The sequence below is a fragment of the Panulirus ornatus genome, chromosome 46 (assembly GCF_036320965.1).
Source record: "Panulirus ornatus isolate Po-2019 chromosome 46, ASM3632096v1, whole genome shotgun sequence".
NCBI lineage: Eukaryota > Metazoa > Arthropoda > Malacostraca > Decapoda > Palinuridae > Panulirus > Panulirus ornatus.
Window position 1 is genome coordinate 28591233 of NC_092269.1, and position 23994 is coordinate 28615226.

The 23994-nt window shown below is 46.5% G+C and overlaps 1 protein-coding gene across 1 annotated transcript in view; it reads right to left on the minus strand.

Annotated features, from left to right (window-relative positions):
• The window catches only part of LOC139763343 (salivary peroxidase/catechol oxidase-like), a 60487-nt gene that overhangs the window by 35218 nt on the left and 1275 nt on the right, over positions 1–23994 (minus strand). The window contains 4 exon segments of the mRNA XM_071689365.1: positions 12306–12476; positions 17502–17725; positions 20177–20377; positions 21484–21697. Of these exon segments, the coding sequence (XP_071545466.1) occupies positions 12306–12476; positions 17502–17725; positions 20177–20377; positions 21484–21697 (810 nt within the window).

The window sequence follows — 23994 nt, forward strand, 5'->3', positions numbered from 1 at the left end:
CTCTGGCCATCTCTCCTACTTACATAAGTATACTTATGTATATCTCGCTTTTTAAACCAGGTATTCCTAATCATCAGTCCTTTTTCAGCACATAAATCTACAAGCTCTTCACCATTTCCATTTACAACACTGAACACCCCATGTATACCAATTATTCCCTCAACTGCCACATTACTCACCTTCGCATTCAAATCACCCATCACTATAACCCGGTCTCGTGCATCAAAACCACTAACACACTCATTCAGCTGCTCCCAAAACACTTGCCTCTCTTGATCTTTCTTCTCATGCCCAGGTGCATATGCACCAATAATCACCCACCTCTCTCCATCAACTTTCAGTTTTACCCATATTAATCGAGAATTTACTTTCTTACACTCTATCACATACTCCCACAACTCCTGTTTCAGGAGTATTGCTACTCCTTCCCTTGCTCTTGTCCTCTCACTAACCCCTGACTTTACTCCCCAGACATTCCCAAACCATTCTTCCCCTTTACCCTTGAGCTTGAGGTAAGAGAGATGTGTGGAAATAAAAAGAGCGTGGTTGAGAGAGCAGAAGAGGGTGTTTTGAAATGGTTTGGTCACATGGAGAGAATGAGTGAGGAAAGATTGACCAAGAGGATATACGTGTCGGAGGTGGAGGGAACGAGGAGAAGAGGGAGACCAAATTGGAGGTGGAAAGATGGAGTGAAAAAGATTTTGTGTGATCGGGGCCTGAACATGCAGGAGGGTGAAAGGAGGGCAAGGAATAGAGTGAATTGGAGCGATGTGGTATACCGGGGTTGACGTGCGGTCAGTGGATTGAATCAAGGCATGTGAAGCGTCTGGGGTAATCCATGGAAAGCTGTGTAGGTATGTATATTTGCGTGTGTGGACGTATGTATATACATGTGTATGGGGGTGGGTTGGGCCATTCCTTTCGTCTGTTTCCTTGCGCTACCTCGCAAACGCGGGAGACAGCGACAAAGCAAAAAAAAAAAAAAAAAAAAAAATATATATATATATATATATATTTCTTTCTTTCTTTCATACTATTCGCCATTTCCCGCATTAGCGAGGTAGCGTTGAGAACAGAGGACTGGGCCCTTGAGGGAATATCCTCACCTGGGCCCCCTCTCTGTTCCCTCTTTTGGAAAAAAAAAAAAAAAAAAAAAAAAAAAAAAAAAGTGGGGATAGGGGATAGGGGAGAAAGAATACTTCCCACGTATTCCCTGCGTGTCGTAGAAGGCGACTAAAAGGGGAGGGAGCGGGGGGCTGGAAATATATATATATATATATATATATATATATATATATATATATATATATATATATATATATATATATATATATATTTCTTTCTTTCATACTATTCGCCATTTCCCGCATTAGCGAGGTAGCGTTGAGAACAGAGGACTGGGCCCTTGAGGGAATATCCTCACCTGGGCCCCTTCTCTGTTCCCTCTTTTGGAAAATTAAAAAAAAAGGTGAGAGGGGAGGATTTCCAGCCCCCCGCTCCCTCCCCTTTTAGTCGCCTTCTACGACACGCAGGGAATACGTGGGAAGTATTCTTTCTCCCCTATCCCCAGGGATATATATATATATATACATAGTGGAAAGGATCACAATTTTGCTCGTAATCAAGATATTCCTATGAGTCCACGGAGAAAATGAAACATGAAAAGTTCCCAAGTGCACTTTCGTGTAATAATCACATAATCAGGGGAGACACAAGAGAGGAATATAACAGTCAGTTGATATACATCAAAGAGACGAAGCTAGGAAGCCATTTGGTAAACATGTGATTGTCCAAAACATGTTTCTTTCTTTCTTTCATACTATTCGCCATTTCCCGCATTAGCGAGGCAGCGTTAAGAACAGAGGACTGGGCCTTTGAGGGAGTATCCTCACCTGGCCCCCTTCTCTGTTCCTTCTTTTGGAAAATTAAAGAAAAAATGAGAGGGGAGGATTTCCAGCCCCCCCGCTCCCTTCTCTTTTAGTCGCCTTCTACGACATGCAGGGAATACGTGGGAAGGATTCTTTCTCCCCTATCCCAGGGATAATATATATATATATATATATATATATATATATATATATATATATATATATATATATATATATATATATATATATGTATATTTATATACCTGGTTTAAAAAGAGAGATATACATAAGTAGACGTATGTAAGTAGGAGAGATGGCCAGAGAGCGTTATTGGATTACGTGTTAATCGATTAGCGCGCGAAAGAGAGACTTTTGGATGTTAATATGCTGAGAGGTGCAACTGGAGGGATGTCTGATCATTATCTTGTGGAGACGAAGGTGAAGATTTGTAGAGGTTTTCAGAAAAGAAGAGAGAATGTTGGGGTGAAAAGAGTGGTGAGAGTAAGTGAGCTTGGGAAGGAGACTTGTGTGAGGAAGTACCATGAGAGACTGAGTAGAGAATGGAAAAAGGTGAGAACAAAGGACCTAAGGGGAGTGGGGGAGAAATGGGATGTATTTAGAGAAGCAGTGATGGCTTGCGCAAAATATGCTTGTGGCATGAGAAGCGTGGGAGGTGGGCAGATTAGAAAGGGTAGTGAGTGGTGGGATGAAGAAATAAGAGTATTAGTGAAAGAGAAGAGAGATGCATTTGGACGATTTTTGCATGGAAATAATGCAAATGAGTGGGAGATGTATAAAAGAAAGAGGCAGGAGGTTAAGAGAAAGGTGCAAGAGGTGAAAAAGAGGGCAAATGAGAGTTGGGGTGAGAGAGTAACATTAGATTTTAGGGAGAATAAAAATAAGTTTTGGAAGGAGGTAGATAAAGTGCATAAGACAAAGGAACAAATGGGAACTTCAGTGAAGGGGGCTAATGGGGAGGTGATAACAAGTAGTGGTGATGTGAGAAGGAGATGGAGTGAGTATTTTGAAGGTTTGTTGAATGCGTTTGATGATACAGTGACAGATATAGGGTGTTTTGGTCGAGGTGGTGTGGAAAGCGAGAGGGTTAGGGAGAATGATTTGGTAAACAGAGAAGATGTAGTAAAAGCTTTGCGGAAGATGAAAGCCGGCAAGGCAGCGGGTTTGGATGGTATTGCAGTGGAATTTATCGAAAAAGGGGTGACTGTATTATTGACTGGTTGGCAAGGTTATTCATTGTATGTATGACTCATGGTGAGGTGCCTGAGAATTGGCGGAATGCTTGCATAATGCCATTGTACAAAGGCAAAGAGGATAAAAGTAAGTGTTCAAATTACAGAGGTATACGTTTGTTGAGTATTCCTGGGAAATTCCATGGGAGGGTATTGATTAAGAGGGTGAAGGCATGTACAGAGCATCAGATTGGGGAAGAGCAGTGTGGTTTCAGAAGTGGTAGAGGATGTGTGGATCAGGTGTTTACTTTGAAGAATGTATGTGAGAAATACTTAGAAAAGCAAATGGATTTGTATGTAGCATTTATGGATCTGGAGAAGGCATATGATAGAGTTGATAGAGATGCTCTGTGGAAGGTATTAAGAATATATGGTGTGGGGGGCAAGTGGTTAGAAGCAGTGAAAAGTTTTTATCGAGGATGTAAGGTATGTGTACGTGTAGGAAGAGAGGAAAGTGATTGGTTCTCAGTGAATGTTGGTTTGCGGCAGGGGTGTGTGATGTCTCCATAGTTGTTTAATTTGCTTTTGGATGGGGTTGTTAGGGAGGTGAATGCAAGAGTTTTGGAAAGAGGGGCAAGTATGCAGTCTGTGGATTAAAGAGCTTGGGAAGTGAGTCAGTTGTTGTTCGCGGATGATACAGCGCTGGTGGCTGATTCATGTGAGAAACTGCAGAAGCTGGTGACTGAGTTTGGTAAAGTGTCCGAAAGAAGAAAGCTGAGAGTAAATGTGAATATGAGTAAGGTTATTAGGTACAGTAGGGTTGAGGGTAAAGTCAACTGGGAGGTAAGTTTTAATGGAGAAAAACTGGAGGAAGTGAAGTGTTTTGAATATCTGGGAGTGGATCTGGCAGCGGATGGAACCATGGAAGCGGAAGTGAATCATAGGGTGGGGGAGGGGGCGAAAGTTCTGGGAGCGGTGAAGAATGTGTGGAAGTCGAGAACATTATCTCGGAAAGCAAAAATGGGTATGTTTGAAGGAATAGTGGTTCCAACAATGTTATATGGTTGCGAGGCGTGGGCTATAGATAGAGTTGTCTGGAGGAGGGTGGATGTGCTGGAAATGAGATGCTTGAGGACAATTTGTGGTGTGGGGTGGTTTGATGCGTGGTAATAAAACGAGTGTGGTTGAGAGAGCAGAAGAGGGTGTTTTGAAATGGTTTGGTCACATGGTGAGAATGAGTGAGGAAAGATTGACCAAGAGGATATATGTGTCAGAGGTGGAGGGAACGAGGAGAAGTGGGAGACCAAATTGGAGATGGAAAGATGGAGTGAAAAAGATTTTGAGTGATCGAGTCCTGAACATGCAGGAGGGTGAAAGGCGTGCAAGGAATAGAGTGAATTGGAACGATGTGGTATACCGGGGGCGACGTGTTGTCAGTGGATTGAACCAGGGCATGTGAAGCGTCTGGGGTAAACCATGGAAAGTTGTATGGGGCCTGGATGTGGAAAGGGAGATGTGGTTTCGGTGCATTATTACATGACAGCTAGAGACTGAGTGTGAACGAATTGGCCTTTGGTGTCTTTTCCTAGCGCTACGTCGCGCACATGAGGGGGGAGGGGGTTTGTTATTTCATGTGTGGCGGGGTGGCGATGGGAATGAATAAAGGCAGACAGTATGAATTATGCACATGTGTATATATGTATATGTCAGTGTGTATATATATGTATACGTTGAGATGTATAGGTTTGTATATCTGCGTGCGTGGACGTGTATGTATATACATGTGTTTGTGGGTGGGTTGGGCCATCCTTTCGTCTGTTTCCTTGCGCTACCTCGCTAACGCGGGAGACAGCGACAAAGCAAAATATATATATATATATATATATATATATATATATATATATATATATATATATATATATATATATATATATATATATCTTTCTTTTCTTTCATACTATTCACCATTTCCCACGTTAGCGAGGTAGTGTTAAGAACAGAGGACTGAGCCTTTGAGGGAATATCCTCACCTGTCCCCCTTCCCTGTTCCTTCTTTTGGAAAATGAAAAAAAAGAAAGAAAGGGGAGAATTTCCAGCCACCCGCTCCCTCCCCTTTTAGTCGCTTTCTGCGACACGCAGGGAATACGAGTGAAGTTTTCTTTCTCTCCTATCCCCAGGGAGGGTGTGTGGATCAGGTGTTTGCTTTGGGGAGTGTGTGTGGGAAATGCTTAGAAAGGCGAATGGATTTGTATGTAGCATTTATGGATCTGGAGAAGGCATATGATAGAGTTGATGGAGATGCTCTGTGGAAGGTATTAAGAATATATGGTGTGGGAGGCAAGTTGTTAGAAGCAGTGAAGGGTTTTTGTCGAGGATGTGAGGCATGTGTACGTGTAGGAAGAGAGGAAAGTGATTGGTTCTCAATGAATGTAGGTTTGCGGCAGGGGTGTGTGATGTCTCCATGGTTGTTTAATTTGTTTATGGATGGGGTTGTTAGGGAGGTGAATGCAGGAGTTTTGGAAAGAGGGGCAAGTGTGAGGTCTGTTGGGGATGAGAGAGCTTGGGGGGTGAGTCAGTTGTTGTTCGCTGATGATGCAGCGCTGGTGGCTGATTCATGTGAGAGGCTGCAGAAGCTGGTGACTGAGTTTGGTGGGGTGTGTGAAGGAGGAAAGTTGGGAGTAGGTGTGAATGGGAGCAAGGTTGTTGGGTGCAGTGGGGTTGAGGGTCAATTCAGTTGGGAGGTGAGTTTGAGTGGAGAAAGGCTGGGGGAAGTGAAGTGTTTTAGATGTCTGGGAGTGGATCTGGCAGCGGATGGAACCATGGAAGCGGAAGTGGATCATAGGGTGGGGGAGGGGGCGAAAATTCTGGGAGCCTTGAAGAATGTGTGGAAGTCGAGAACATTATCTCGGAAAGCAAAAATGGGTATGTTTGAGGGAGTAGTGGTTCCAACAATGTTGTGTGGTTGCGAGGCGTGGACTGTGGATAGAGTTGTGCGCAGGAGGATGGATGTGCTGGAGGTGGGGTGTTTGGGGACAATGTGTGGTGTGAGGTGGTTTGATCGAGTGGGTAACGTAAGGGTAAGAGAGATGTGTGGAAATAGGAAGAGCTTGGTTGAGAGAGCAGAGGAGGGTGTTTTGAAGTGGTTTGGTCACATGGAGAGAATGAGTGAGGAAAGATTGACCAAGAGGATATATGTGTCGGAGGTGGAGGGAACGAGGAGAAGAGGGAGACCAAATTGGAGGTGGAAAGATGGAGTGAGAAAGATTTTGTGTGATCGGGGCCTGAACATGCAGGAGGGTGAAAGGAGGGCAAAGAATAGAGTGAATTGGAGCGATGTGGTATACCGGGGTTGACGTGCTGTCAGTGGATTGAATCAAGGCATGTGTATGGGGGTGGGTTGGGCCATTTCTTTCGTCTGTTTCCTTGCGCTACCTCGCAATCGCGGGAGACAGCGACAAAGCAAAAAAAAAAAAAAAAAAAAAAAAAAAGAATATATATATATATATATATATATATATATATATATATATATATATATATATATATATGTATATATATATATATATATATATATATATATATATATATATATATATATATATATATATATATATATATTTATATATATATATATATGTGTATATATATATATATATATATATATATATATATATATATATATATATATATATATATATATATATATATATAGTCTCGAGAGACCTTCCTCTCTGACATCAAAAACATCCAGGAGATGAACCAGTGGTCTGTGTCTAATTTGCATTCCTTCATTTTTCTCTGTTAGCACTTCTATATTTTGTATCCAGTTCACACATTCCAATACCATTCATTCTCTCGTAGACATTCATCTACACGTATTTTCCATTAACAAATCTAGCCACAAATGTTTTCTTCAAGATTTGTTCCAGTCACAAAAGCACCATATTTAATAAATTGTCATACGTTCTGATTCACAAAGGTGATGAAGTATTTACACCAGACTTTTCACTGAATAAATTTCGAGTTGGTAAATACATCTTGTTATCGAATATGGAGGAAATTTTTTACCCCCCAGAATTCTCCCTGGGTTGGGTCGTCCTCACAAACTCCTGTGAGGACCAGCAGGCGGGAGGACCAGCAGGTGGGAGCACCAATACATGGGAGGACCAGCGGGTGTGAGCACCAGCAGGTGTGAGGATCAGTACGTCGGAGGACCAGCAGGCGGGAGGACCAGCAGGTGTGAGGACCAGTACATGGGAGGACCAGCAGGTGTGATCACCAGCAGGTGTGAGGATCAGTACGTCGTAGGAACAGCAGGTGTGAGCTCCAGTACATGGGAGGACCAGCAGGTGTTAGGACCAGTACATGGAGGACCAGCAGGTGTGAAGACCAACATATGTCGAGGACGAGCATGTGTGAAGAGATCGTGTGAGGAGCAGCATGCATGAGGACCAGGTGCGAAAACCTGTAGATGCATGTGTGGAGGACGACCACTAGATGTGGGGACCAGCAGACGTGATGGCCGGCAGGTGTGATGGCAAGCAGGTGTGAGGACTAGCATGTTTGAGAACGTAATGGTACGCTGGAGACCAGCAGGTGTAAGGACCGGCACGTGTGAAAACTAGTACGTTGGAGGTCCAACAGGTGTGGAGGAGGATCACTAGGTGTAGAGGTGGTCCAGCAAGTGTAGAGGAGGGCCAGCAGGTGTGGAGGAGGACTAGCAGGGGTGGAGGAGGGTCAGCAGGTGTGAAGGAGTACCAGCAGGTATGGAGGAGGGCCAACAGGTGTGGAGGAGGATCAGTAGGTGTGAAGGAGGGTCGGCAGGTGTGAATGAGTACCAGCAGGTGTGGAGGAGAACCAGCAGGTGTGGAGAAGGGTCAGCAGGTGTGAAGGAGTACCAGCAAGGGTGGAGGAGGACCATCAGGTGTGGAGGAGGACCAGCAGGTGTGGAGGAGGACCAGCAGGCGTGGAGGAGGACCAGCAGGTGTGGAGGAGGGTCAGCAGGTGTGTAGGAGGACCAGTAGGTGTGGAGGAGTACCAGCAGGGGTGGAGGAGGACCAGCATGCGTCGAGGAGGACCAGCAGGTGTGGGGGAGGACCAGGAGGTGTGGAGGAGTACCAGCAGGTGTGGAGAAGGGTCAGCAGGTGTGAAGGAGTACCAGCAAGGGTGGAGGAGGACCATCAGGTGTGGAGGAGGACCAGCAGGTGTGGAGGAGGACCAGCAGGCGTGGAGGAGGACCAGCAGATGTGGAGGAGGGTCAGCAGGTGTGTAGGAGGACCAGTAGGTGCGGAGGAGTACCAGCAGGGGTGGAGGAGGACCAGCATGCGTCGAGGAGGACCAGCAGGTGTGGGGGAGGACCAGGAGGTGTGGAGGAGTACCAGCAGGAGTGGAGGAGGGTCAGCAGGTGTGGAGGAGGACCAGCAGGTGTGGAGGAGGATCAGCAGGTGTGGAGGAGGGTCAACAGGTGTGAAGGAGTACCAGCAGGTGTAGAGGAGGACCAGCATGCGTCGAGGAGGACCAGTAGGTGTGGAGGAGGACCAGCAGGTGTGGAGGAGGACCAGCAGGAGTGGAGGAGGGACAGCAGGTGTGGAGGATGGTCAGCAGGTGTGGAGGAGGTGTGGAGGAGGACCAGCAGGTGTGGAGGAGGGTCAGCAGGTGTGGAGGAGGACCAGCATGTGTGGAGGAGGATCGGTAGGTGTGGAGGAGGTCAGCAAGAGTGGAGGAGGGCCAGCAGGTGTGGAGGAGGACCAGCAGATGTGGAGGATGGTCAGCAGGTGTGTAGGAAGACCAGCAGGTGTGGAGGAGGGTCAGCGGGTGTGGAGAAGGACCAGCAGGTGTGGAGGAGGACCAGCAGGTGTGGAGGAGTACCAGCAGGGGTGGAGGAGGGTCAGCATGTGTGGAGGAGGACCAGCAGGTGTGGAGGAGGACCAGCAGGCTTGGAGGAGGGTCAGCAGGTGTGAAGGAGTACCAGCAAATGTGGAGGAGGACCAGCAGGGGTGGAGGAGGGCCAGCAGGTGTGGAGGAGGACCAGCAAGTGTGGTGAAGGGTCAGCAGGTGTGGAGGAGGTGTGGAGAAGGACCAGCAGGAGTGGAGGGGGATCAGCAGGTGTTTAGGAGGACCAGCAGGTGTGGAGGAGGGCCAGCAGGTGTGGAGGAGGACCAGCAGGTGTGGAGGAGGGTCAGCAGGTGTGAAGGAGTACCAGCAGGTGTGGAGTAGGACCAGCAGGTGTGGAGGAGGGCCAGTAGGTATGGAGGAGGGTCAGCAGGTTTGGAGGAGTTGTGGAGGGGGACCAGCAAATGTGGAGGAGGGTCAGCAGGTGTAGAGGAGGACCTGCATATGTGGAGGAGGATCAGTAGGTTTGGAGGAGGTCAGCAAGAGTGGAGGAGGGCCAGCAGGTGTGGAGGAGGACCAGCAGATGTGGAGGAGGGTCAGCAGGTGTGTAGGAGGACCAGTAGGTGCGGAGGAGTACCAGCAGGGGTGGAGGAGGACCAGCATGCGTCGAGGAGGACCAGCAGGTGTGGGGGAGGACCAGGAGGTGTGGAGGAGTACCAGCAGGAGTGGAGGAGGGTCAGCAGGTGTGGAGGAGGACCAGCAGGTGTGGAGGAGGATCAGCAGGTGTGGAGGAGGGTCAACAGGTGTGAAGGAGTACCAGCAGGTGTAGAGGAGGACCAGCATGCGTCGAGGAGGACCAGTAGGTGTGGAGGAGGACCAGCAGGTGTGGAGGAGGACCAGCAGGAGTGGAGGAGGGACAGCAGGTGTGGAGGATGGTCAGCAGGTGTGGAGGAGGTGTGGAGGAGGACCAGCAGGTGTGGAGGAGGGTCAGCAGGTGTGGAGGAGGACCAGCATGTGTGGAGGAGGATCGGTAGGTGTGGAGGAGGTCAGCAAGAGTGGAGGAGGGCCAGCAGGTGTGGGGGAGGACCAGCAGATGTGGAGGATGGTCAGCAGGTGTGTAGGAAGACCAGCAGGTGTGGAGGAGGGTCAGCGGGTGTGGAGAAGGACCAGCAGGTGTGGAGGAGGACCAGCAGGTGTGGAGGAGTACCAGCAGGGGTGGAGGAGGGTCAGCATGTGTGGAGGAGGACCAGCAGGTGTGGAGAAGGACCAGCAGGCTTGGAGGAGGGTCAGCAGGTGTGAAGGAGTACCAGCAAATGTGGAGGAGGACCAGCAGGGGTGGAGGAGGGCCAGCAGGTGTGGAGGAGGACCAGCAAGTGTGGTGAAGGGTCAGCAGGTGTGGAGGAGGTGTGGAGAAGGACCAGCAGGAGTGGAGGGGGATCAGCAGGTGTTTAGGAGGACCAGCAGGTGTGGAGGAGGGCCAGCAGGTGTGGAGGAGGACCAGCAGGTGTGGAGGAGGGTCAGCAGGTGTGAAGGAGTACCAGCAGGTGTGGAGTAGGACCAGCAGGTGTGGAGGAGGGCCAGTAGGTATGGAGGAGGGTCAGCAGGTTTGGAGGAGTTGTGGAGGAGGACCAGCAAATGTGGAGGAGGGTCAGCAGGTGTAGAGGAGGACCTGCATATGTGGAGGAGGATCAGTAGGTTTGGAGGAGGTCAGCAAGAGTGGAGGAGGGCCAGCAGTTGTGGAGGAGGACCAGCAGATGTGGAGGAGGGTCAGCAGGTGTGGAGGAAGACCAGCAGGTGTGGAGGAGGGTCAGCAGGTGTGGAGGAGGGTCAGCAGGTGTACAGGAGGGCCAGCAGATGTGAAGGAGTACCAGCAGGTGTGGAGGAGGACCAGCATGTGTGGAGGAGGGTCAGCAGGTGTGAAGAAGTACCAGCAGGTGTGGAGGAGTACCAGCAGGAGTGGAGGAGGGTCAGCAGGTGTGAAGGAGTACCAGCAGGGGTGAGGAGGACCAGCAGGTGTGGAGGAGGGCCAGCTTGTGTGGAGGAGGACCAGCAGGTGTGGAGGAGGGTCAGCAGGTGTGAAGGTGTACCAGCAGAAGTGGAGGAGGACCAGCAGGTGTGGAGGAGGACCAGCAGGTGTTGAGGAGGACCAGCAGGTGTGGAGGAGGGTCAGCAGGTGTGAAGGAGGACCATCAGGTGTGGAGGAGGACCACCAGGTGTGGAGGAGGACCAGCAGGAGTGGAGGAGGGTCAGCAGGTGTGAAGGAGGACCAGCAGGTGTGGAGGAGGACCAGCATGTGTGGAGGAGGACCAGCAGGTGTGGAGGAGGACCAGCATGTGTGGAGGAGGACGTGTAGCTGATGAGCGAGGGTGGGTGCCATCACCTCCTAACTATCTGATGTCGAATCGTCCATTAAGGGACTTTGGCAGTCCAGAACCCCATGATGCGATCGACTGTTGCACAAGGTAGAAAAGATGTATGATGATCTACATAAGATGTATGATGATCTACATAAGATGTATGATGATCTACATAAGATGTATGATGATCTACATAAGATGTATGATGATCTACATAAGATGTATGATGATCTACATAAGATGTATGATGATCTACATAAGATGTATGATGATCTACATAAGATGTATGATGATCTACATAAGATGTATGATGATCTACATAAGATGTATGATGATCTACATAAGATGTATGATGATCTACATAAGATGTATGATGATCTACATAAGATGTATGATGATCTACACTTGTAGATAACGTAGAGCCTCCCCCCCCCCTCTCTCTCTCTCTCTCTCTCTCTCTCTCTCTCTCTCTCTCTCTCTCTCTCTCTCTCTCTCTCTCTCTCTCTCTCTCTCTCTCTCTCGACAGCGTACGTATATGTAGTATACAGTCAAAGCTTATATGTACGTGTAATACAATCTTTCCGAAACTGAACATGTACATGAGATACAATGTCTCTGGAAAGCTGTATGGATGAGGAAATGTGAACGTATTTTCCAGGTACAGGTCATATGGCAGGCACAGGTGTGGTGTATGTCCGTTGACTGGCCTCGCCTTGCCGACCCAACAGTGCATTTTGTGGCCACAGTCCGCTATGGGTCTTGTGTGATAACTTAGGTTGTTCAAGGCAGCAGCCTGCAGGCCCACATAACCACTGATCAATCAAGGTGGTACACCTTCGAGATATCACTACAGTGTACTTCAGATCCTCTGATTATTTTTTCCTCCTACGATCACAGAAAAAAAAAAAGAAGTGATGGATGTGACAACACTTCGCGAGAGGTCACCTTCCACGGGGCATGAGTCATCGTCATGGGAGGAGAAATAGAAATGAAAAAGCGTGAAGCATCGATGGATTTTCCTCCACACAGGACACCTCCGCCTTCCCTTACTGCCGTACCTTTAGAGAGGGCGGTGAGCGTTATGTCGTGGTCGACAAACTGTCCCCAGGTCATGGTGAGGACGGTGTAGGAGCGGGAGTCGGCCAGTTTGTTGAGGTGGACGGTGGTGGACACCAGGCGGGCGCTGGGCAGGTCCCCACCGTCAGCTGCTCGGCGCACAGACGACACACCTGTAATGCGTCATACACCGTATGTAAATAAACCACAGGATGAATCGGCGGCGGGAAAAGAGTTTTTCATATTCAGATACGACAAAAAGAATATTGAGCATGAGTTCAGTGTAACACATGTTCAACAAGATTCCAAGAATGACACGGTGATAATTTCGTATGTAAGATATGGTTGACAGTGGAGCAGCAGGCTTGAGCCCTGTGATCTATCGTCCTTCTTATTTACTTCTCTCTTCTCATCCTTGTCTTCTTCATCAAACACTCCCAGGGACCCTCTAACAAACTCCTACTAAACTCTTCACCTCCCGAAACCCGTCCTTCCCTCCAACACTCCTGAGAACTCTCCAACAAAGCCTTCTTAAATTCACTTCCTTAAACCCGTCCCTCCCTTTATGACTCTCAGTCACCACTCAACAAACTCCTCCCATATCCTTCAACTCCTGAAACTCTAGTGGTGATCATGGGGTTGTCTTGTCATCTTGGACAGGTCATTCTTCGTTCAACATTCGACGCTGAATTTTTAATTAGTGTTAGCAAATTATCACTCATGTTGATTTCACGTAAATGTTAATATGAAACGAAAGTCTAATTACAAGGAAAGGTTCGTCCTCTGAACTCCACCGTCAGCTTATCCTTGCTTTATTATTGTCATGGAAGATCGTCTTCAGAGAGCAAGTATAAGAAACATCAGCTGGAATTTTCTCTCTCTTGCTCTTTCTGAAGGAGACTGCAGGTCATGCACAGTCGTCATGAGCATAGGTCAATGCCCACAACATGCCTTACCACACAGGGGATCCCTGTCACACACACGCACACACACACACACACACACACACACACACACACACAATCTGCCAGCATTCGTGGTCTGTCTAGTACCTCTCCTATTATCTTCTCTCTGAGACATAGTTGTCTAGTGATGTTCTCACTCGTCCCTTCTTCGTATATAATTATAACCCCCACTTGCACTCCCGCTTCATAGGTGGTGTTTGTGCTTATTCCAACATCAACACACCTGTTGCACGCCTCAGGGACCTTGAGTCTCCAAACTTTGATGTTATGTGGTTCAAGGTTTGTCTCCCAACTGCCACGCTTTTCCTCTATTTCGCCGATTGTTCTGATTCTACAAATTCTGTGTCCTTCAACTAAACTCCTGCCATGAGACTGTGACATCCTCTCACCCACAACCAGAGATCCTCACGTTCTTCATTTTCAGTGATTTAGACCGCTGTGACCACTACCCTAATATTCTGGGTTTGTTTTTCACCCCTAGTCCATCCGGCTGTACATACACAATCTCGCCCCCAGTTGCTTCATCTGATCATACTCTCGTAAATGTATCTATTCTAACGGCACCTACCCCTCCAGCAGCCCCTTCTAAGCGTAAATACGGGCACCTCAACAAAACTGACTGGAATATTTTACGTAACTTCTTTTCTGACTTTCCCTGGGTAAATTATTGTCTCTTGTGTGGTGATGCTTCTATCTCTGTCAAATGCATAACAGAAATTAATCTTACTAGAATGGAAGAATTTATCCCCTCTTCCTCCAAGACCACTTCCTCATCCAATCCATTGTTCAACCATTCCTGTTCTGAGGCCATTCACACAAGGGATCAGACATATTGGGCTTGGAAAATCTCTCCTTCCTCTGGCTACCATTCAGCTTCTATCACTGCCCGTAATCATTGCAAGCACATTATCCGTGAGGCGAAGCGTTCCTTTATTCAAAGGAAGTGTGATAACCTCTCCTCGTCATCCACTGATAGGTCTGTCTTGTCTTTAGCTAAGGGCATCTCTAACAACTTCTGTCGCTCTAACTTTCCTGCACTTTTCCGTTCTGACGGTACTATAGCTGTCTCTCCCGTTGACAAAACAAGTCTCTTTGGTTCCCATTTCTCCTCTAACTCCACCTTGGATGACTCTAACATACCTTCACCCCCTGATGCTCCTCTTACTAATCCTGTGCCTCTTTCTGTAATCTCATTTCGGACTGTCCGAAAAGCGCTTCTTTCTCTGGACACAAGCAAGACTTATGTTCCTGATGGCATCCATCCTCGTGTACCTAGTGTGCCTCTGAACTTGCACCTGTGCTTGCTCGTCTGTTCCGTTTCTGTTTAAAAACCAAAACTTTTCCTTCCCCTTGGAAACATGCACTGATATATCCCATCCGTAAGAAAGGTGACCGTTTTGACCCCTCCAACTATCGTCCTATTGCTTTGACATCTACCATTTTCGAAGTCTTTGAAACCTCCTCAACTCCCATATCTTTAAACACCTCAAAAATCACAGTCTTCTCTCTGATCACCATTACGGCTTCAGTAAGGCGAGATCCACTGGAGATATTCTTTCATATCTTACTAATATATAGTTATTATCTCTGAAAGATTTTGAGAAGTCAAGTGTAGTTGTCCTTGACATATCTAACGCTTTTGACAGGGTGTGGCTTTGGGATCTCACCTCTAAGCTCCGCCCATTTGGCTCCTCCCCCCCCCCCCCCCCCCCTCACTCTACTCCTGCATACCTAGCTTCATCTCTGAAAGATTCATTTCAGTGGTTGTTGATGGATCAGTTTCCTCCCCCCTTTTCTACATCAACGGCGGTGTTCCTCAAGGTTCTGCCCTGACCCCTACACCTTTTCTCCTTTTTTTTTTCAACGATTTCCTCTCCTCCACAGATATTTAGATGCACTCATACGCTGACGACTCAACACTGCATTCATCCACATCCTTCAATTCTGCTCCCTCTTCTCTCACTCGATCTGCACCTCGTCTTGACACAGGATATCTCAGTGGTGTAGACAAAATCTTGTTGAGTTTGATGCCTCCAAGGTCCAGTATCTACCCCGAAAACTCACAACTGTCGTCTCTCCTCTGACGGTTCTGTAATTCCACTTCAGTGAGCATACTTATTGTTACAATAACATCCACTATTTCTTGGAAGCCCTACATTACAGGAATAGCTAAGTCTGCCTCTAAGAAACTGGGTGTTCCAGGGTGCCGAAACTTCGTTTCTTCTGAACAGTTGCTTCGTTTATACAAGGAATTGATTCGTCTTTGTATGTAGTACTGCTCTCACATCTCCGGTGGTTCTAGCTCTGTATCCTTACTTGACAGAGTTGAGTCGAAAGCGGTCCGACTTATAAACTGTCCCAGGCAAACTTTTAAACTTGAGACCCCCTTACCCGACGCCGCAATGTTGTTTCACTTTCCCTTTTCTATAGGTATTACTATGGGTTTTTGCTCCCGAAAGCTACCTTCTTGTGTGCCCACGCCACTAGCTAGACCACGCAATTCTTGGTGAGCTGCTGCGTCACATGATTATTGTATGGCCATTGGCAACTCAAGGGTGGGCCGTTTTGATATCTGCTTCTTTCCCTACACGTCGAAGCTCTGGAACTCTCTACCTTCTGTTTTTCGTCAGAACTATGACCTGAAACATTTCAAAAGACAGGTTTTTTTTCCACTTCCTCCAAAATTCGTAAATCCTTTCTATTGTCTTTTTTTCCGTTTCATAATTCTCTCTATATTTCAGTTAAGGCCCGGCCTTCATGTGGACTTTTTGTCCTTCAACATAAAAAAGAAAATCCACGTGTGTGAGGGAGAATCAGGAGAGATTGAGGGCAGAATAGCAAAAGGTGAAAACAAAGGACGTGAACGGAGTGGGTGAGGAATGGGATGTATTTAGGGTAGCAGTAATAGTACGTGCAAAAAGATGCACGTGGCATGAGAAAGGTGAAATGGGTAGAAATGCAGATGAATGATAAGACTTTAGGGCAAATTTCAGTGTGAATATTATCGTTTAGGTGGCAGTGTTTGAGAGGTCATGCTTGAAAATGATTGCCTTCTATCACCGGGCGTTTTCTAAGCCAGTTAAAACACGAGGGAATGATAGGAACCATATTGTGGATTCGACGACCCATATGTAAGATTCGCTAAGTGAAGTGTCCCGAATGATTTATGACCCTCCTGCAGACACAGGGGGAGGCACAGAAGTGAATGTCTCCTTGGGCGACGTGTGTGTGTGTGTGTGTGTGTGTGTGGCAAGTCGGTCCCGGCTCAGGTGTCCCGCTGGAGGTTTCATTACACCTGCTGGTCAGAGCAGCTACCCTTCCTCCGTCTCATACCACCGTCCACCGAGCCCAACCTCCTCTGGTACAACACCAGTCTTAAACACCTTTCTCCCCTAGTAACCTATTCCCTGCCATACAGTGTCTCCCGAACTCTTGCCTTGCAAGTATTCCCTCACCCTCCACTCAGTTCGACCTGGTAGAGGCCATGTGGCACAGTGTGATCTGGTGAATGCAGAGAGAGAGAGAGAGAGAGAGAGAGAGAGAGAGAGAGAGAAAAGTAGGTAGGCGTGAGGCGGGGGGAAGGACCCGACATCAGGGAAAGGAAGCTGAGTCTCACGATCCCTGGATACGTACTGAGACCACAGAACCAAATCATATTTCGCGAAAGTCTTGAGAAGGTCAGCGGGATCAGTGTACAGACGATGAATGTAAGAGACGACCCACGTGACTGTACACACATTACTTTGTACAACGATCAGTGATCCTATTATAACATAGCTATACTTACTTAACCTCCTCCAGGACGACGGTATGATTATAAAAACAGAAATGTTATCATCGGATTATTGTTATTTTGAGCATAGAGACGACATAAACGAGTGGGTCAGGCAGCACCCAGATGCGCCCTGAAGTCACCGGAGCAGCGCGAGGTTAGGAACGCGGCTTTGACTGTGGTGGTGTAATTCAAGCGTTCACGAGGACCTCCCACCAAAAAAAAAAAGGAACATTGTTTAGAATTTCACGACTTTCATCGTACAGGAGAGACAAGGGAGGGTGGAAACTGGTGATAAGATGATATGTGGAATATTGTCATGTCCCCAGAACACCCTCCTCGAAGATCTGTGTATCATAAGACTCTGTGCCGATGCCATCAAGCACATGGTACTATGAGTTCATCTCACACCACTGGGGAGTTTGAGAACATGGTCATATATTGATATGAAGAGGACCTACCATCGCCGTAGTCTGGGGGAAGAGCCCTCCTGAAGGGGGTGAAGGAGGCGCCCCAAGTGGGGTTCTTGAGATTGTTGCAGGTGCCGTCCACACTCCGGTACCTGCTGAGGCTGTTGCAGGGTCCAGGATGCGGTCGTAGGAGTCCCTTGTCACAGTAGGGCGAGGCCGACATGTCCCCGACCCACTGAGAGTCAAACGTGGCCGTTTCTCTCGTCAGGTTAATTCTGAAAAAAGACATGAGAAGGTTTACTGTGAGTCTGAGGCACGACACAGGTACATGCGTCTTAAGACTGCCCATGACGGAGCACAGTGCTTCTAGATTTCCTCATATACTGAGCTCAGAATGCACGATGGGACTGAAGGATTAACAGAGTACGTACGTAGGGCTCAAGGAAGATGTAGCAGATTACAGCTTGGGTCTACCTGTGGACGTACACACCACCACAGACAATCATTGAGGAAGAATTGGAACAAAATCTTCTCGACTCGACACCAAGTGTTATCAACACAAGCGGGTTCGTCTGATAGCATCACATCATGACTGATATGATATCATGACTGATATCATGACTGATATGATACCATGACTGATATGATATCATGACTGATAGCATGATATCATGACTGACATTATGTTATCATGACTGATAGCATGATATCATGACTGAAATGATATCATGACTGATAGCATGATATCATGACTGAAATTATAATATCATGACAGATAGCATGATACCATGACTGACATTATGATGTCATGACTGATAGCATGACATCATGACTGAAATGATATCATGAATGATAGCATGATATCATGACTGATATTATAACATTACTGATGGCATGATATCATGACTGAAATTATGATATCATGACTGATATTATGATAACATGACTGATAGCATGATATCATGACTGCCATTATGATAGCATGACTGATAGCATGATATCATGACTGACATTATGATATCATGACTGATAGCATGATATCATGACTGACATTATGATATCATGACTGATAGCATGATATCATGACTGAAATTATATCATGACTGATAGCATGATATCATGACATATGATATCATGACTGATAGCATGATATCATGACTGATATTATGATAACATAACTGATAGCATGATATCATGACTAACATTATGATATCATGACTGACATCATGATATCATGACTGATAGCATGATATCATGACTGATATTATGATAACATAAGTGATAGCATGATATCATGACTGACATTATGATACCATGACTGATAGCATGATATCATGACTGACATTATGATGTCATGACTGATATTATGATAACATGACTGATAGCATGATATCATGACTGACATTATATCATGACTGATATTATGATAACATGACTAATAGCATGATATCATGACTGATAGTATGATATCATGACTGATAGCATGATATCAAGACTGAAATTAGGATATCATGACGGATAGCATGATATCATGACTGACATTATGGTGTCATGACTGACAGCATGATATCATGACTGATAGCATGATATCATGACTGACATTGATATCATGACTGACATTGATATCATGACTGATAGCATGATATCATGACTGACATTAAGATGTCATGACTTATAGCATGATACCATGACTGACATTATGATATTGTGACTGATAGTATGATATCATGACTGACATTATGATGTCATGACTGATAGCATGATATCATGACTGATAGCATGATATCATGACTGACATTATGATATCATGGCTGATAGCATGATATCATGACTGACTTTATGATATTATGACTGATGGCATGCTATCATGACTGATAGCATGATATCATGACTGATAGCATGATATCATAACTGACATTATGATATCATGACTGATAGCATGATATCATGACTGACATGATATCATGACTGATAGCATGATATCATGACTGATAGCATGATATCATGACTGACATTATGATGTCATGACTGATAGCATGATATCATGACTGACATCATGATATCATGAGATAGAAGAGCACAACACGCAGGGTTCCACGAGCATGACCAGTTGACACCTGGATACTATTGTTGCCTTATTCAGGATGAGCTATAGATCCTCATGGGAGTCGCCCCCTCCCCGTGATACAGAACACACCACATGTAAACTTCATCTGTACACTCAACCCTCATATCCTGCAGCAGTTTGTACATAGTTGCTGCAACATTTGTGAATATAGAAATACTCTACCGCATATTACATGGCATATACTAATAGGCATCCGTAACAACGACTAGATTATTGAAAAGTGTCCAAAATGTGCTTAGTATAAACATTTCACTTATGGCCATATAATCCAGTCATCAGCAGACAGTTCGTTTACTGTGGAATTACATTTATGGTTTAGTCAGTGTTGGCCAGTTCTTGTGAACAGTTCAGCTGTTACGTAACCCCTAAGTTACTTTGGCCCAGTTCCCGGACCTTCTGTTTAGTCTGTGTCCTCTTTGGCGCCACCGCCCGCAGGATGGGCACCATAAACTCGTCCCTCTGGTGGCAAGGATGAAAATCACTAAAAGAGCAGAAGGAGCTTCAGAAAGATGAATAGAAAGAAAGAGTTAGGAGACAGGGCAGGCCTTCTGAGCGACTACGAACGGCCAGAAGGGCAACTAGCACTCTGGGAACCTACCTGTCCTTCATCTTGGTCGTGGCGTGACCCATCATGTAACCCAGCTTGGCCATCTTCGTTGCCTGGGGGTCCGTCTTTCTGAAGGCTTGCTGGTGCTTGTAGGAGGGCGACCCACGCACCAGGCTCAGATTCCTTTTGGCTAGTTCCTCCTCCACCTTGGTCTTCTCCTTCTCCTCCATCGATCCGTAGGAGAGGGACTCGCTAAAGCAAGAGAGAAATCGTTGGGTGGGATGGGCACGTAATCGAGTGGGAGTGAGTTCACAAAACAGACAGACTGCGGGGAGTAATACATTAATTTGCATACTGGTCGATACCTAGGAGGGAGATTATCAGTAAACTACCACTATAATCCCTTGGTAGGCTTACAGGCCTGTCAGTAAGGGGCCATGTCATCAGACATGGATATCCCTGGGGAGGCTTGAGCTGAGCCATATGCTGTCTGGTGGCTCACCTTGTCACAGCTGTGGTGCTTCACTCGTGCACAAATCAGTAATGAATATCAGTTAAGATACACTGAATGACAAATATACGTTACACGTTACTGTTACACGTTACTGTATGTATATACATGTGTATGTGGGTGGGTTGGGCCATTCTTTCGTCTGTTTCCATGCGCTACCTCGCTAACGCGGGAGACAGCGACAAAGCAAAATAAAAGAAAAATAAAGAACGTTACTGTTGCACAGATGTCCTGGGTAAAATATGCTAACACGACAAACATACATAGATTGTCTTTATGTATTCAGGAGATTAAAACTTGACATGTGAAGATCTCAAAAGCTTTAAGGTCTTGAGAGACAATACCAAGGTGTTGACACACTCTCAGTACATATCTCGGGTGCAGTTAGCTCACGCAAGGGTTAACATGTAACTGATATTAGTACTAGGGTGTTTTATGTATGGCACTGTAGTCCCTCCCACCTGGTCAAGTGCAACCTTATACCTCACAGTGAACAAGGATTGACAAGGGAGAAGGTAATTGAATTGGGAAAAATAGCTGGAAATGTCTACTAACACTTGTAACTATTTTATTGAAGTATCTTCCTCAGTTCTCCACTTGCAACACACGACAGATGACTGTACCTTACGTTGCAACACACGACAGATGACTGTACCTTACGTTGCAACACACGACAGATGACTGTACCTTACGTTGCAACACACGACAGATGACTGTACCTTACGTTGCAACACACGACAGATGACTGTACCTTACGTTGCAACACACGACAGATGTGTGTACCTTACGTTGCAGCACACGACAGATGACTGTACCTTACGTTGTAACACACGACAGATGACTGTACCTTACGTCATCGCCGGTCCAGTCTGGTAGATCCGACGGCCGACGGTTCCAGTTCCAGGTGTCGTTGTCGGGGAAGGTGGAACGGTCATGAGTGGTCCATTCCGGTCCGTCCGGGTCGTCGGGGTTTTCGGGATCGTCTTCAAACTGCCTCTTGTGGGGGTCGTCCGGCGTCATGGTTCGACTTCGTTCCCAGCGGCGGACGTACCACTCCTGGTCTGTAGGAGGTCGAGGTATTTCCATCACCCTGGCAACTGATGCTATCCTTCTTGCCACCCCACATTGCTGATGACCACACAAACCCCCGACCCCCGCCACACTTGCTCCTTCCACCTCAGCTTGACCCCTGGATCCATTTAGTTTCTGCCTCACATATCTCTTAATTATGTCTAAGGTTAATTCCTTCCCTTCCTCACCACCATCTGTGGGTCATGCTGCTGCACAGCACTGTCTTGCTGCAAGATTTACTACAGCTATATGCACAGCAGCCCTTACTGTATGTGAAAATTTGGAGTGTCTTGGATTGTATCTTACTGACATATTTTTCCTATGGAATATGACATGAAAAGCTATAGTAGGACACCTGGAAACATATACAACTTGCTCGGCACACTCAACAGACTTACATACACTTCTACAACTCAAACATCCATTTTGTTCCCTGTTTCTTTACCCAAAGGTTTTATCTATTCACTCCTCCAGTCCTCAGGCATCGCATATTGAAAAACTCGTACGCCGAACAGCCTATTTAACCTGTCAGCATCGCCATCACCTCCCTTTTTGAGGAACCCAAATTCACTCGAAACCACTCCTGAGGCTTAACCACACCTCATCATACGCAAGGCTTTCACTACCTCCTCTCTTTTCACCATCCTATTCGCCATGACCCCCTTCACTTTGCATGCTTCCTCGTCCCAAAACACGCCACATACGACTCTCTGTCATCTAACGCATTTAGTATCCCTTAGAAAGACTCACTTTATCCCTTCTTTACACATCTATTATATTCCTCGTCCGTCACATATTTAGTAGCATATCCTGGGTTTAAATTTCCCTTCAGTGAGCACATCAAGCAGCAACTGATATTCGTATTCAAGGAACAATTGGAGACTTTCCTCAAAGTCACTGAGAAATGGTGAAGTTATCCTTCTCATGTTGTGTATGTGACCCAGTTTGAGCAAAGATTATTGAATACTTCCATTTCATTGAACCAACTCGTAACATAACTGGAACGTTTCACTCCCATTTGTTTTCCAGTTTTCTTCATTATATTCACCTCCTTAAAAAATTACTTCTTGTTTATTCTGAAGTTTTCCGATACTGTCTCTCTCCACCTTTCATCTGTTGTCTCCCTCAGCTTTCGTGCCTTTTTATCCTCAAAATACCATCAAAGACCCCTGGAAGACTCGCTCATTCACTCACGATTTTCAGACCCATCATCACTCAGACCCCATCATCCAGATAGATCTCTTAGGCTCGATGGCCCATTCCTTCTGGCAGACGGAACATTTAGATGGTGTAATCTCAAGAGCTTCTCTTGTCCTCAATAGCACCATAACATCTCTACCTCCTCCTGAACCCAGTGACTCGTTCAACATTGATCCCTTTGTGCTCTCAGAGACTCAATTTTCACTTGGCATTCGTCCTAGTATATGAGATTTATCAGTGAAGAGTTCCACCTACACTCACAGCTCTTGCTACACTCAGAGGCCCTTTTACACCCCGTGTCTCTCCGACGAGATCTCAGATATGCACCTACACTCAGATCTCAAAGTCTCTCCCATGCACTGGCTCCACCCACCATACACCCAGTACCGCCTCCATTCAGTATCCCTCCTACAGACACGTTGCCCTTTGTTATTCAGGGTCTTTACACAACTCGGAACCTCATCCTACACTCTGTGCCTCATTTACATTCAGGGCCTTCCTCACGGGCACTTCAGACTCCCAGACACGTTCTTACTTTCACAGTTCCTCCTACATTCAGGGGTCCCGTCTACATTCAGAGCCCTCCTTACGGCCTGAACTTATTCCCTAGCATCAGAGTCTCGTCTGCACCGCTCATGCATTCAGATCTCCTTTCCAGAACCCTTACTGAACTTGAAAGGTCCTCGATGCTCTGATCTCCACGTAGGCCCAGAGGATCACTGCTCTCAGAACCATCCCTTCGGACAGTGCCCATCTCAAGCTCTTGGCTCCTATCTCTAACCTAACACTCAAAGCTGCTTCTACGCTCGCTCTAATTCGTCTACTCAACTCTCCTTCTACATCCACCAGCTCCTTTTGCATTTAGATATCTTCTTCACTCTCAGAGCCCCTCCTACAGTCTGATCGCTGCAGTCTTTAAAATACACCTAAGCTGCAAACATCATCGCCTACATACCCGACTTACTCTCAAAGTCCATAATGCGTGAGAGGACTGACAGTCAGAGCTTCTACAGTGAAAGCCTCTATCCTGAAACCTATATATCCTGATCTTCTCACCTAAAAACCTCTCCTGCACTGAAAAACTGTA